Below are 16872 nucleotides of genomic sequence, written 5' to 3' on the forward strand. Positions count from 1 at the left end.
TAAATCACATAAATATATATTTACATATATAAATAAATTTCATTGCCATTGTCTGTTGTCTTAGAGACACATATGCATTTCAGATGAGGAAACTATTCAAAGAATATAATATTTTAGAAAGGATAGGAATGAACCTTTTTAATCTGAATAGTCCGAGGTATCCCCCAGTGCCATGAAAGGAAAGAGGCTGCAGATTTCTGCCATAGAAATAATAATTGGGCTGGTGATTTTGGATATTATCATAAAATGGCACATAATACAGGTATCCCAGCTCTCGTGCTATTTCTATGAAGTAGTAAGGCTTAGGCATTCCTAAATACATTTATTCTTCCTGTGTGAGGATGGCGAATGTCAATGCTATTCATTTTCACAAAGGTCAGGCATTGCCAGGAAAACCATGGATCAGTAAGTTAAAAGGAGCTGTGGGATCATGTTAATTATGTGATTGCTTTCTTGTAGATGAAGGGATTCTAAATTAAAAGGAGGATAAGTTATAAATTATATATCAAATGCATTATGAAAGCATAGCCAATGAAAAGTGCTTTAAAGAAATGCACAAATTATTTTACTTTCTAGAGCAACTGTGGTCACAGTGGTAAACTCTTCAATGCAGAATGGCTAGAGAAATCAATTTACTTCTATAATAAAAAGGCCATTTGTCTCCTTGTACAATCTATGTGACATTGTTAGGCTTCTTATAAATGATCACTGGACAATGTCTGTGGTTTACAAATTCCCTAATTACACCACTGATTATGTATCACTGGATATGCCTTAGCCTGTGGGAACTGACACCACCACCATTTTAATAAACATTCGGACATAAAATGAAGCTGGCTCTTTCATGCTTTGTCAAGAGCAAAATGAAACAACCAGTGAACACATTGTTCCATCGGCAAGTCAGGGGCACATGTTCTTTAGAGCAAATGAGTTTCAATTAACAGATTTGTTAGTAGATAACTGGTCAATTAAAAAAATAAGAGGAGGGTTTTCTTCTAATACATAGGGCTTATTTAACAAATATTCTACCAATGTGTGACTGCATTTCATAATCCAATCCGCCAGTCTGCAGAAGTAGAGAATGTTATAATAAAAATATGGGCCTAATTTTAAAACCACATAAAAACTCACATAATGCCATTGATCAGAATGATACATCACTCATTCTGAGCTAATGTGTTACTGTGACTGGAGTTTGGTACCATTTTATTAATATGGTTTTACATTGCATTTTATTCCTAAGCAATGATATATCTGTTTAAATGTCAACTAAATATATTTTGTTTACAAATATTATTTATACAGACTTGGCAAAAGTGACCTTATCTTTCATTTATAGTGGACGGTAATTCATATTAAATGCATTTCAGATGCAGACATTTGAACTGCTTGTCATTTTGTCATTGCTACTTCACATATGTAAATTCCCAGTCTATTTCATATTGTGCATATAACCTCCTTTTAAAGTGCAATGATATGCTTCTCCTTTCACAGCTTTGTAATCTAGTCATTTTTACTGGTATATCATCTCTAAAATTTGGGAAATTCTGATATTTATAGCTGTAATGTACTTGAGAGGAGTACCAGTTCATTGTTTCCCTGCAAATCATTGTCATGTCCCCTCATCTAAAGGTTTCACTGATCCTAAGCTGCCTCTTACTGACTTTTACCCAACAAAACTTCCCAGGCTCCAATTCCGTAGTCAAAGAGGTAAGAAGGCAGCCACAATATGATTTGTGTTTCTGAAATGGGTTTACTCGTCAAATTACATTTCTCACAGTATATATCGGGAACCTGAAATCTCATTACTTGAACTCATTCCATTGAGAGGTTGTGTTTATATAAAGGACATGGGTTCTGCAGCCAGAATTGACCTATGTACAACACCATTTCACTACTTAGAAACTGGGAGGCCTAGGAAAGTTACTTATGCTTTCTAAAGCTCAAGTTTCTCATCTGTAAAATGGGTATTATCACAAATGTACCTACTTCAAATGGTGTCCTAAGGATTCAATGAAGTACTAATTGTAAAGTGTTTAGCCTAGCAACTGGAATATAATAAACAATAAAAAATCTCGATTATGCTTTTGTGTAAATAGGAATTCTACTTTATATGGTGTGCAATTTACCTTGAAATGCTTCACCATATGGTAATGCTTTGTTTCTTAAACTGGGTGTGGTTATATGTGTGTATTCTGTAAGCTGTGGGCTTACAATTCATGTGCATTTCTATGTTTTGGGCATGCTACTATAAAAGTATTTTTTTAAAAAACTTCACCAGAGACAATGTGATCTACATTTCTGTGCTGTAAGTTTTAATATATAACAGGAGTATCCCTCTACACCCCTCGGATGTGGTTAGGCAGCATTTTTTTAAATCCTCACCTGAGGACATGATTTTCATTGATTTTAGAGAGGGAGGGAAAGAGAGGAGAGAGAGAGAGAGAGAGAGAGAGAGAGAGAGAGAGAGAGAGAGAGAGAGAGAGAGAGAGCAGAGACCCATAGGCCCCCCCAGACCGAATCGTATCTGCAATTTAGGTAAGGACCCTGACCTGGAATTGAACCAGCCACCTGCCAGTGTACAGGTGACACGCCAACCAACTGCCACCCAGGCTTCACTGGTCAGGTAGCATTTTAAAGACTCAAACCGTGGGTCCACTCTGCTTAGGAAGCTAGGACAAAACAAGTATTGTTATATTGAGCTGCACTAAAGGATTTTTAATCTAGCTTAACTTTGATGAAATGAATGCTTTTCAAGTTATGTGCCTTTATGAGATTAGGGTAAATAAGGCCTTGCTCACTTTCATGAATGGGGTTTGTGACTGGCAAAAGGGTCTGAACCTACTAAAGCTCTTTGAAGTGCTGCTCTTGGACTAGGAGAGAGTGTTGTGCCTGACATCAAAAGAGAATGTGGTCACATGATTCAGCCATAATGTTACCTGAATCCTTTTTAGAGTATTTTAACACCTGCTTATAGTGATTTTTTTTCATTTAAGGCCATTGTCGAAAGGTATAACTGAATATCAGAATCACCTGAGATAGTAAAGGGAAATATCCATTTAATATATGATGGTATAGCATTTTACAGCATTCTGCAAAATCTCATATTGGATTTGAAATCTGAGATTCTAAGCTTAAATCAGGATGTAGCTATATTAATAATAAAAGGGTAATATGCTAATTAGACTAGAAGTCATTCCAGACATCCTTCCTGATGAAGCTGGGGCCGGAGTGAAGCCAGCTGGGTTCCAGGTGCCTGCTCGTGGCCGGAGGAGGGAAGCCTGGGTCCCAGGTGCTGGAGGGAAGCCGGTGCCAGCAGCCAGGGGAAGGAAGGCCTACTCCTGCATGAATTTTTGTGCATTGGGCCCCGAGTAGGAAATAAACAAGTATCTAAGCTTTTGGGCCCACTTCCTTTTCTATAAAATAATAGAAAAGGTAATCTATAAAGTATCTCCAATACTTAAAAACTATGTCAATACTTGAGGCATTTATAAATCATTTTAAAATATCTTACAGAGTAGGAATTTGGGGATTTGTCAAATAATCTTTTATTTAAAACTAGATATTCGGAATTCATAAATATCCCAAACTATGAGAGAATAATTCTAACTGTAATGATTTTCTAAGTATACTTAATCTCTTTCTTAACCTCATTGAAATCCCAAAATGAAGGATGAAAATTGTCTATGAAAATTAATATGGCCCTTTTTATATTAAGATCTATTCATTTGAAAGCAAAATTTGTACTGTAATGGTGCTTTTAATTTATATTTTAGAGCTCTTGAAAGAAATTGCTTTGCTTTAAGACATTCCAAAATGTAAGATTAAACTTATATATTACAAATAAATTAAATTCCTATAACAATCATCCTATTTAATGCCAGAAAATCTAAGACTGAGATTTGGCTACTACATAGAGCAAAATGGTGTTCAAACTGTCAGTCTATGGATCTAGTCTTCATGGCTAGATCCTCAACTGAAGCGGTAGACTGGTAGTTTCATCTGTGAAAATAAAAATCTGAAGTATTATCATAATTACTTAAGTAGTAAATGTAATAGCACCTACCAAACCTTTGTCTTCTCCTCTAGCCAACAAATCCAGAATAAGTTTTGGTATTATAGTGTTAAATAATAAATCCTAATTTATAGTCCATTCTTAACTATAAATATGATGGGAGACATTTATCCTTCATTTAATGAATATATTTCTATGAGTCTTTCTTTAATTCTAGTAAACTATTGCTAGTGTTTATAATTTTAAATGCAAATTATGGAAACAATTTTTACACTAGAGAAATCTATATCAAGTCATTTATATTCAAATAGTTTCCATATCCTCATTGTCTGCATTTATAAAAGGATAAAAGGTATAGGGAATATGAATTGGGCATCCTTTCTTATTTCTTATTGATCTGTTCTAATCTTAAATTTTTTAAATTGTTTTATTGCTTAAAGTATTACAAAGAGTATTACATATGTCTCCTTTTTTTCCCTGCCCTTGGCAATCCCCTGGCCTCCCTTATCCCCCAGTGTCTTATGTCCATTGGTTATGCTTATATGCATGCATACAAGTCCTTCGGTTGATCTCTTACCCCCTCTCCCACCCCCCAACCCTCCCCGGTCTTCCCACTGTAGTTTGACAGTCTGTTGGAGGCTGCTCTGACTCTGTATCTATTTTTGTTCATAAATTTATAATGGTATTTATTATCCATAAATGAGTGAGATCATGTGGTATTTTTCCTTCATTGACTGGCTTATTTCACTTAGCATAATGCTCTCCAGTTCCATCCATGCTGTTGCAAATGGTAAGAATCCCTTCTTTTTTACAGCAGCATAGTATTCCATCGTGTAGATGTACCACAGTTTTCTAATCTATTCATCTACTGATGGGCACTTAGGCTGTTTCCAGATCTTAGCTATGGTGAATTGTGCTGCTATGAACATAGGGGTGCATATATCCTTTCTGATTGGTGTTTCTGGTTTCTTGGGATATATTCCTAGAAGTGGGGTCACGGGGTCAAATGGGAGTTCCATTTTTAATTTTTTGAGGAAACTCCATACTGTCTTCCATAGGGTCTGCACCAGTCTGCATTCCCTAATCTTAATTTTATCTGGGAATTTCAAAAAGTGTTTAACTGCCAAGTGAAGAAAATTCTCAACACATGAATAGCTTATTAACCACTGTTAAACTATAACTTGTAAGGGGGAAACTTTGTTCAGATATTTTTTGGGGAAAAGGTTATTAAAGATGACAATTAAAGGAAAATTGAAAATCCAATGTTATTTCCATAACTACATTGATTCAGTTTTATGTGAGAAAATTCTAATATTTAAATATGATTAATATTTGAAATATTAATAGAAATAAGGAATTAATGTAATGCAGCCAAACTTTGCATTTATGCTTTCTTCCAAAATAAGTGGTGAAAATATTTATATCATTCTGCTTTTCAAAACAGCATAACTTACTGACAAGAACATCTAAACATGTTCCAAATATTCCCTCTCGCTCCTTTAAATAATCAATTTGAAAATAAATTAGTATGATTGGTTCTTTCTGTAAATCTCTCTCTTATTTTTTTTTGTTCTTTCTCCTTCTCTCCCACCCTCCCTCCCAATCTCCTTCAATTGTCAATCCTATCACTTGAAGGAAATGAAGAGCTCATGTCCATTATCAAAATCCATGCATCAATATTAAAATATTTAGGATAAATATATTCCTCTTCATGCTGATGGAAAAGTACTGAATATCCCTCTTTTCCACAAAATTGAGGAGCTCTTTTTTTAAAAAAAAAAAAAATTCATTGAGCACTCTTTTACCATTTTCTCTATGGTATCATCTTTTTTCCACCATCTAATTAGATATGTATTTTTTTGTTTCATATTCTTTTCTTGAATAAGCTCATACACATCTAATTACCACAGTTAGTTGTAAAGTCCATGTTTTACTTTTGGCCTTTCTTCCATTCATCAAAACCAATTTTCTAATTAGTCACCAAAAATAAAAAAATGTCTTACAAGCCCTCACCTATAACTAATGCCAAATCAATTTATCCTCTCAAACCTCTTCCACAACCTAAAATCTCTCACTCAGAATGTTGCATCACCATAGTCTAGACAACAGAGGTAAAACATTTTGGAATGATAAAAGCACAGCATATTTTGAAAGAGATTGAAGAATTTATCTAAGCAAATAGTTTTTAACTGTGCAGTTTAATACAGTGTGCACATGTATATGTTTGTGAATTGGAGTCAGAATCTTTTGTCCAAATATAACTTAGGTATAAGTCTATATATATATATATACATATATATATATATATATCCTCTGATTGAAGTTGGAAGTGGGAAAAGAGGGTAAAAATCTCAACTATTTTTTTATCTTTCCCCAGCAGTTCAAAGGCCCTTAAGAATATTTAAAACACACACACACACACACACACACACACACACACACACACACACAAATAAATAAATAAATAAAAATAAATAAATAAATCACTAGTTATCATTGAAATAGTATTTGGAAATCAGTTACCAAGCTGATCCTTTTTTTCCATAGATTAAAAGTTGTGAGGTCCAACCAGACCCAAGGACTTAAAGCTTCTAAGGGGCAAATTTGGGCCTGGACCCAAGTGCAGGGCTCTGCACCACATTAAGCTGCCTGGTGTCAGTGAGGCACTCTCTTAAATTTACCTGAGAACATTGGCCACTGACTTCACTGCCCCTTAATGGGAGAGGCTGTGAGAGTGCTTCAGCCCCTCATCTGATTCCTATCAATCTTCAGCTGAATAAATTGTTTCCATCCCAAACACACACTCCAATCTGCAGACTCTTTTTTGCTTAGGTTGCTTTTTTCACATTCTATTTCCACAGACTCTTCCTTAAAAATATTCCAAAGCTATAGTGGAGAGATAAGGAATCTAAGATGTAAAGAGGTGAACCAACTTCTTATATGAAGTTCATGAGTGAGTCTCATGTTTTTCTTTACTTTTTAAAAAATATATATTTTTATTGATTTCAGAGAGGAAGGGAAAGGGAGAGAGAGATAGAAACATCAATGATGAGAGAGAATCTTTGATCAGCTGCCTCCTGCATGTCCCCTACTGGGGATGGAGCCCACAACCCGGGCAAGTGCCCTGACAGGAATTGAACAGTGACCTCATGGTTCACAGGTTAAGGCTCAACCACTGAGCCACGCAGACTGGGCCTCATGTTTTACTTATTCATTGAGCCTTCTGCATCTTTTACTCTCTCACATGACACATCCATAAAAGATGGCTTATCCTCATGGCCTTATTACTACTCAATACAACTTTTGAGCTTTCTCTCTCATATTATCGCTAAATGACTCACTGAACACCTCCTGACAATGCAAACAAAGGTAATCTGCATAGTTGGGAACACAGAGGAAAAGTTTTCTTTGCCCAGTTGATTGACTGTGAAGACTCTGGAATGCATTTTGAAGCTCTCTTTTATTTCTCCACCATTTTCCCCCTAATTTCTTTTTGGAACTCTGAAGATTCATCCAATAAATAGCCCCCCTCCCCAATACACCAATCTGATCATATTGCTCCCTTGGTAAAATTAATTGGTCATTATTGATTATATGAATGAGATGTAACTACATTATTTTTTTTCTAAAATCTAGTGACATATAATTCTCACTTCAAATCCTAGTCAGATGCCACCAGCTCTATGGGGACACATGCTGACCAGATTCAATAATTTCATCCTATATGCTTCCGTATCACACTGACAATTTATAATGCAAACTATCTACTATTAGTTTTTCAAGTATATTTCAAATGGAATATAAAATCCATTATGAATTGGGCACTATGCATTTTTATTTCTTTCTATATCCCCTTTCATGTAGTAGTTGTTGAATAAATATTTTCTGTGAATTGAATGTGTACTATATTTAATGAATTAATCCCAAAGTTTTGGGTGACAGTTCTACTAATTTCTCTTTGCTATATAAGAACTCTTGGCATTATTCTTACTTGCACTATCAGTTAACCTTGCTTCTCAAATCTAAATTTCCAGATTTAAATCCAAATTTAAATTTAAATTAGGGCTGAGAGCTTGTGAAATAAAAATCAGATCTACCAAATAATAAAATACAAATAATACCAATGATGTGTGCTGCAAATACTATCTTTATTTCTTGTGGTGGATTTTCTGTCTTCATTAAGAAAACTTCAGAAATTTCAGGTCTTTTTAAACTGTTCCCATCTGATCCATCACACCTTTATTTTGTGTAACTTTAGCAAGTTCTCTCTTAGTTATTTAGCACCTTCTAATATGGCACTTGATAAGCCTTCTGAAAGTATATCTACCCTAAAAATATTCAAGCATGGATTTTTTTTTACTATTTTAATGGTTGCTATTAAAGACAACAGGGGACAGAACAAGCTCCAAACACCACAACCTCCATCAACACTACCTGAAGCTAAATGATGGCAATAATACAAGAATGATACTTGGCATGAACAACTGACATTTTCTCAAACCTACTCAAGTATGAGGAAAAACACCTTTAGAAAACTTTGCTATTTCTGCTATTTTTCTTTCATGACTTTAAATAATCTGAATAAAAACTACATTACTTATTCAAACACAGATTCCATACAAGTCACTTATCCACTCCCAACATTTCCAGATGGTTGCATTTACACGTCTCCTTTGTAGAAAATCTCCTTCGATCACTGAGCATTGCAAAAGTAACACAAATGAGCAGAAGAAATAATTGTGAATTATTAAATAATTATAAAAATAAAAACATAATTTATGTACTAAACCTATTTTCAAACAGGCAATGTTAAGCATGAAATATTCCTGGTACGCTTTTATATAACTATGACTTTATATAACCATGCCTACCATATAGGCTAACATTGACACCCTCCTTTACTGAAAGCACAAATAAAATGAATTAAGTAGCTCTATAAATATGCCTAGCCCAATAATTATTAAGGAATGCTCTGTACATGGTCAATAAAAATAGTATTTTCAGTTCAGTGTCTCTCAGGGAAATTTACTAAGCACAGTAGCTATTAAAGTCTCTAAGGACCAAGGTGAAGGTACCTGTCAACACATTTAGTTCAGGTCCCAGAGCTGTAGGTGAAGAGGGAAGCCTATGAACAGAAAGTGGGAAAAGCTGTAGAAGAAATAACTCACTGTGTTTTAGGGTGACGGTCTCCCTCTGACACACTGCGAAAACCATTAAGCTTCTTCCTGGCCCAAATCAAGGACAATTATTGCACCCCTTCCAATAAGCTCCAAACTCAACTGAGAAGTCTCAGCACTTAGAGGAAACCCAATCTGTATAAACTAGTCCTGCCTGAGGCCAGTGCACAAAAGTAGCCATTCGGGCAAGAGGAAAGTTACTCGATAACGAGGAGACTCTCAAGTTCAGAGTGTATCTCAATTTTTTAAAGTTGTACTTTTCATTGTCTCCTCAGATATTAAATTTAAATATATATGGGGTGGGCAAAAGTAGGCTTACAGTTGTGAATACGTGAAACAGTTTATTCTTGTATCATTTATTAATTATTGTACTATTTATTTGTATTACAACTAAAAACTTACTTTACCCACCCCATTATATAGAAACAGAGGCAAAAGATAGCTGAAAGTGTTCAAAGCAGAATAGAGAGAGCAGCAAGAAAATCTTGTATGTTAGGAATGAGACTTTAGCAATTGCAAAGTAATCACAGGAATCCTTGCAGCATAATCACCCTTGCAGACAATGGTCAGCAAAAATACAAGGTTCCCCCAAAGTCATAAATAAATATAGAATAAGGAAAACTTTAGAATTTTGCCTCTATTTATAGAAAATATATTAATAGACATATAACAGTTATATGTGGCTTTACCTTAATTTCCCAGGAAGTCCATAGAGTTCAGATTTGTCATTAATTTATTTCTTAATAGGGTTTCACTATGGCCTGTGGGCAAAATATGGCCTATCACCTGTTTCAGTAATTAAAGTTTTATTGGACACAGCAATTCCTATTAATTTTATGGTCTGTGGTAACTTTCCTACTATAATAACAAAGCAGAATAGTTTTGACAGAAACTACATAAACTATGATGCAAAAATATTTACTATCTGGCCCTTCATAGATTGCTGACCTCTGTTCTCCATTAAATTGGAGGTCATGGATTTAACCTCACGTTTTTGGAGTCAAGGGAGAAAAGTTTTTTGTGTCTAGTTACTCGGGAATTCAATTACATGACTTTTTCTACATAGAAGCTTCCTCTGATCAAAGCATTGTCAGGTCTTACCAGTACATGTTTTAGTCTCACTTATGACTTCTCCTTACATAAAATGACCTATCATTCTCCATAGTCATCTACTGGCTTAACTTTTAGCAGAATTTCATTAGTTTCTATTCTTCCTTAACTAAAAAAGGGTAAAATGTAAATCCAATGGCATGGACATAATAATTTTTCTTTTGCCCTCTGTTCATCACATGTTCTTATTAATTGTGTGCCACAGGCCCATGTTATCAAGAACTTTCATTTCACAGATGTGAATACTTGTACAGACATTTACTATCATAAATGTAGTAACCAGCCAGGTAGTCAGCAGCAAAGCTCAAATTTCAAGCTAATTCTCTCCATCGGTCACCTCCATGCACATATCCTTATGGTTTGACCTCTGGTTTAATCCTCTAAATCCAGCTTAATTTTCTGTTATATAAAATGCTTGTATACTCTAACAAGGTAGGAAGATGTTATCACATTGGTATTGAGCCCTCTGGTATAGCTGCCCACCAGATATTTTACCACAGGAATTCCACAGATCTCCATTCTCACTGTTTACATGTCTTAGATATAATGTAGATGCTTCTGAGTTTACCATAAACCTACAAGCCTGTCAGGTCACGCAAAGCAGCACACGCAAGCGAACAAGCACGCCTGGACTTGGCCATAAAAAGACACTGGAAGAAGCAGTGGAGTATTTTTCAGCAAGCCTTCTGAATGTTAAAAGTCTGCTATAACGTTTATATTTATGTAAATGATAACAACTGAGTGACACTATTTTAAGGATTGATTTTCACTTTTGTCAAAATTTTAGGCTAAAATTCACATGCCTGTTTCAGCAAGTATGTGGAGAATTTTCATGTTACAAAATTGAATTGTAACAATTATGCATAATTTTAACTGATAAATTTACAACAAATGTGTTTTTAGTTATTTGCTGTCTAGCTAGATAAAAATCTAGCTTAAGAAATGATAATGAAAACATTGAAGTAAATCAATATACTTTGCTTATATTGATATTAATTAATATTAACCCTACAGTAAAAGCAAGAAATAAAGAATCATGTAACATTCTGGAAAGTTTCCTCATACTATGTTTTGCCTAATGGGCCCTCTCTTCACTGTCACTATCATAGTGCTATTTCTATGAAGATTTGACTCAAGTGTCATTTTTCTGTGAAACTTTCCTGTGACCACATTGACAAAAGCATTCACAATTCCTACAAAAGTCTGACGAAACTTTAATAACAGCTTCTATCCCACTATATACTGTGCTTTATTTCTAAGTCATCTGACCACTAAATAATTTGATAACTTAGATCATATGCTCTTTAAGGACAAGGCCTCTTTTTCTGTCACCATATGACACAGAGCCAGGTACAGAGCAGTAACGCAATAAAATAATTACAAGAAACAAATTTTAAAATGACAAGACAATAAATGATCACAATAAACAATTTGAATGAGTAAAGAATTAGGAGGAAAATGCTTCTATTGTTGAATTAGTGTGAAAATAAGACATAATTTATCATTACATATATCATAGTTTTTATTATTCAATCAAATGCATGAGGCAAACTCCCATCTAGGCTCTTTCTACAAAGTTTTTCTAAAATCAAATCATAGTTTCTTAAATATTCTAGTAATTATGTAAATTAGAATTTACCTTCCTGATATATTTCATATTTCAATTTTAAGAGTCCTCAAAAACATATCTAGAGCTGTGGCTCATCATTTAAGAAAATGGTTTTCAAACTGTATTAGGCAGAAGTCCTTCTGCTATCTGATCCTTATCTTCATAAGTTTCATATATGTCTCTTCAATGTAAGATTTTGTATGGAAAACAGTTGATAATTTTTTTTAATATTTAAAACATCACCCAAGAGTAGCTTACATTTACCATAAAGAAAATGTTTAACACATAAGAAAACCTCTGAAGATTTTATCAATTCTAAATTCCCTAAAATAATAATAGTAAAACCAAAACATCTGAGATTTAAGAAGCCCCCACATATTTACTTATGTCTTAACAGTAGTACACATTCTTCTCTTTGACTTCACTCACCAATTTGTGGTAATTTCTTCTGAATCCTATATGGTTCATAGAATTGATATCATCCAAGATTTTCTCAATATGCTATATAGCTTGTTCATGCAAGCTCTATCTCCAGGAACATCTCTATATGTTATATTAAAGTACTACTTTAAGTGTCGTCTTCTATTATGTGGGTATAAAATAATTTTTATTGATATCAATTAAATCAATCAATCTCAGATGTACAGATCTTTATACTATACTGTGGTATTCCACTGTACCGTAAGCAAAATGGAACACCAAAGCCAGTTTCAGCATGAAGACAGAATATGTCACCATCTTCAATGACTCATCCTTTAGGTTAAACATCAACTTTTTCAGGACTCCTCTATCAAACTACAATCCCATGTGCCGGCCAGTCCCATGAGCATGTCACTGTGCAGTCACTCTTAGAAGGGCCCTGTGCTTGCTTTAATGCTCTCATGTTGCCATCATGAAATTCTTAACAAGTTCTGAACAAGGGACCCAATTTTTATTTTACTGGACACCACAAATAAGGGAGCCACACCTGCTGATGAGAGTGAGATTACATGAAACCATAATATTAATTGGTCAAGTGAATAATTTCTTAAAATCAGTAGGAAATTTCAGCAAGAGCATGAAAAGAGATATCAAATGCCTCTCTTGCTGGGGTAATAGGAGGAGGAAAGAAAATATAAAAGGAAAGTTATATTTACAGATTAGCTCAACTCTTCAGTTAATAATTATTTACTGAGTATCTACTAAATACCATGCATTGTACCAGATGCTGAGATTACAGTGAACAATGCTGTTAAGTCCCTACATTGATGGAGGACTTTACTCTAGAAAGGAGACAGATAATAACCAGGTCTGTCTGTGGTGGTGGGGACAGCAAAGGGCAGTGTGTTGGAGGGGGACTTAATATAGCTACTTGATCTCCAATATTCTAAACCTTTGGTAATCAGACCAAATGATAACAGTTAAGAAACTTTAACTATAACAAGTAATTTTTTATTATTATCAAGAGGCAATTCTTGAGTATTTTCTGCTTTTATGATTATCTTGTGTCATTTTCCTTTTAGGATTTTTGAAAATTTCCTGAATCACTGCTGGTTATCTTCACCACTTTGTAATTTACAATATACAGTTTCAAACAGAAAATATTACATATATTTAGAAATGAATGTTAGGGCTCATTTTTGTGAATAACTATATAATGCTCCTTTCTTTTCTCCATCCTGTGCTCCCTCTTGTGTATATGTTTAACTGTATAAGAACTGTTTTCCACCTGACGAGTCTTGTTAAATAGGAGCTAGGTTTGTGTCACTGATTTTAAAAAAGCAATAAAACAAGACAAACAACCAACAACACAAAGCAATGCTTATAATTAAATGTACATAAATTCTGTAAAACTGACCCTTACAAACAAGGACAATGATCTTGGATCTTACAAAATTATTCTTACTTTATGGGAAAAATCATATGTGAGATATCACCTAGGCCCTAGGGCAGTGATGGCAAACCTTTTGAGCTTGGCGTGACAGCATTTTGAAAAACCCTAACTTAACTCTGGTGCTGTGTCACATTTAGAAATTGTTTGATATTTGCAACCATAATAAAACAAAGACTTATATTTTTAATATTTATTTTATATATTTAAATGCCATTTAACAAAGAAAAATCAACCAAAAAAATGAGTTCGTGTGTCATCTCTGACATGCTTGTCATAGGTTCGCCATCACTGCCCTAGGGCAATGATGTAGGCAAGTAGGCTCTTTGCTGATTTAATGACTACATACAAATAATGACTGACTGAACGTATCAACAGCTTTCCATTAGATATCCTAAATTGAGTCCATCCCCTAGTGCTAGCACCAACTTTGAAATATTAAAAAAAATAGTTATTGTTATTGTTTATATAGAAAAGGACACTTGCCTCCCCCAAATTTGTCCCATCACTCTGACTACCATTTATATTAATTGAGGCTGATAAAAATCAAATATCCCTTAGAAATAATGCAGAGTGGTGAAAAGTAAGAACATTTGGTCAGTCTAAAGTTGGATGTATATTCCTCAGGGAGTAAAATCAATCCAGTATAAACTGCAATTTGGAACCTGAGAAAAACAAAACAAAACAAAAACCCACACAGGTCAATCTGATCCCATACAAGAGTCAAAAAGCTTCCTGACTAGAAAAGAAGACTATTTAAATTTCCTCAAGACAGACTATGTCTGCTAACTACACTTGTGTTCTCTTTACAACACATATCATTCACCCTAAGATCATATAAAAATCTTACAATTCAATCTGGTAACAGGTTGGCAAAACAAGCAAAGCTACTTTGGAATTCTCCACATACATACTGACTGCAGTTCATGGAATCACAAGGCTTTCAAACGTCCAGAGAGTTAAGTTACTGTGTCCTCCTATACAAAAGCCATTTAATTTTCATCGTGTGCAGATGTGCATTTAATTGAGAGAAATTTGATAACATGTTTTCATTTTTAACCCCCAAAAGAAGGACTTGCATTCCAGAATAATTTTATATTTAATCATTCTCACTGTGAAGAGATTCTATCATAAGGTTCTTTGGAAAGTCACATCTGATACAACTTTAACATCTTTATCTTTGGTATTTGTTGGTGGAAAATACATTTGTTACATATCTTGTATTTGAATACTCAAATTCCTCTCAGTATTTTCTTCCTAGGACCCAGTAGTTTCCATTAGTTTAAAATTTATAAAAAAAAATGCCTTAACTCTAGACATTTCTTGTTTAAATTTATTAATGTGCTTTTAGAGTGCAATAAAGGTTTCTCATTAATGAAATAAAAATAAAATGAAACAAACAAATGGCTACTATTTAACCTAGAAGCCTACATCTATCAAAGCCAGTGCTATTAATTTTATTTGCATTATGTCTATAAAATTTCATGTAAATCTAACATGAAATTAACATGATATTTATTGGTAATTCAGAAGGTTAGAATTTGTTTTTAGGAAGCTTTAAAAAATAAGATAGTTCATAGGCTGACTGAAGCTATTTCATCTGCTAAAGGTAAGGAAATTATTCTCAACATGAACACCTTTGGTATCATAAATATGCTTACCTGTGCTGCTGGATATGTTAACGTCGATACTGATATCAGCTATTCCTCCTCCCTTCAGAGATGCTACACATGTGTATGTCCCAAAATCCGTGAATTTCAAATCAATGATGTCCAAGTTTGTTGTTCCTGGAGACACATCTGGGTCAGTCTGTGTAATAACCATCCGTTCAGAGCTTCTTAGTGGACGGCCATTTTTAAACCAACTAAATGTTAACTCCTCAGAAGGAACAGCTTCTACTTGGCAAGATATTTTCACCTCACGCCCAATCTGGATGTTGTCATCTTTGTGATAAGGATCTGGTGTGATCCAAAACCGTCCCTTTTTTAATGCTAAAACATAAAAATTCCATAAATAGTGTTACTTTCACAATGCTAGGGATTTCATTCACTCTAGCTAATTATCTCTGGGCTGAAATAAAGTAAATAAATAAATTATATATATATATATACCTTGATTATTTCCAATTAATGTACATATCAATAAAACTTATATAATCTAGAAGTAATCTAAAGACCTAAGTCACTTAGAGACTTTAAACCATTCAATCATTCAATCTGGTAACAGGCTGGCAAAACAAGCAAAGCTACTTTGGAATTCTCCACATACAGACTGATTTCAGTTCTTGGAATCACAAGGCTCTCAAACATCAATTGGATAATATTTTCCATTGATGTGAAAATGCTTTAAATCTATACATGATACATAAACACCGTTGCTATTGAACTTTGAACAATGTAATCTGTTTAGATAAAGTCATGATGAATTAGAGTTTAAAATAATAATATTTAATAAGCTAATTCACTACTTATCTCATCCCTCAATTACGAAACTTTGTAAACAACTCAAATATTGCACAAATGTCACATTAAAGAAAATTTTCTAAAGTTGAGTCTACATGCTGACCAAAACTAGATTTGTAAGAATTAAGTCAGTTCACAACATGAAGCATTTTCATATATTGAAATAACCTGAGTTAAAAAGGAATTTTTTTTCAAAACATCGCTGTCACTGCTCTCTTCCACCTTACATAGATGTTTTCTTGTTGAAACTGTTTGCTGAGTCTCTTGTGCATGTGACCAAAAGAACCTTGGCAGGGGGCTTGGAAGGCCCGCTGTGTTTGTATCCCTACAGCAGTGCTTTCTGGGGCAACTTCAGTGCTGTTCTCGCAGCCTGGGCCAGTAGTGATGACTACCAAGGGCTTCTGGAGGAGATCTATTGGTTTCCTGAGGGCTCCAGTTCTGAACTTTGAGTTACACTAGGGACACAATAAGGAATACAGTTTGCTCTTTTTTATGGCAGTGGTTCTCTTCTGCACACACTTTTCTCTTTTCAAATATCCTGCCCATTTCCCTCTCTCTTAACATCATCATCTATATATGATGATATGAAGCACATGCAGTGAAACATGATTATCAGAATAATAATTTTT

At 34.3% G+C, this 16872-nt stretch overlaps 1 protein-coding gene across 1 annotated transcript in view; it reads right to left on the reverse strand.

Moving 5' to 3' along the window:
- Window positions 1-16872, reverse strand: part of MDGA2 (MAM domain containing glycosylphosphatidylinositol anchor 2) — a 954748-nt gene that overhangs the window by 247039 nt on the left and 690837 nt on the right. Inside the window, exon 7 of the mRNA XM_036347018.1 lies at window positions 15443-15772. Within this exon, the coding sequence (XP_036202911.1) occupies window positions 15443-15772 (330 nt within the window). The remainder of the gene's footprint in view (window positions 1-15442; window positions 15773-16872) is intronic.

This window comes from Myotis myotis, unplaced genomic scaffold (assembly GCF_014108235.1).
Source record: "Myotis myotis isolate mMyoMyo1 unplaced genomic scaffold, mMyoMyo1.p scaffold_m19_p_1, whole genome shotgun sequence".
Lineage (NCBI taxonomy): Eukaryota > Metazoa > Chordata > Mammalia > Chiroptera > Vespertilionidae > Myotis > Myotis myotis.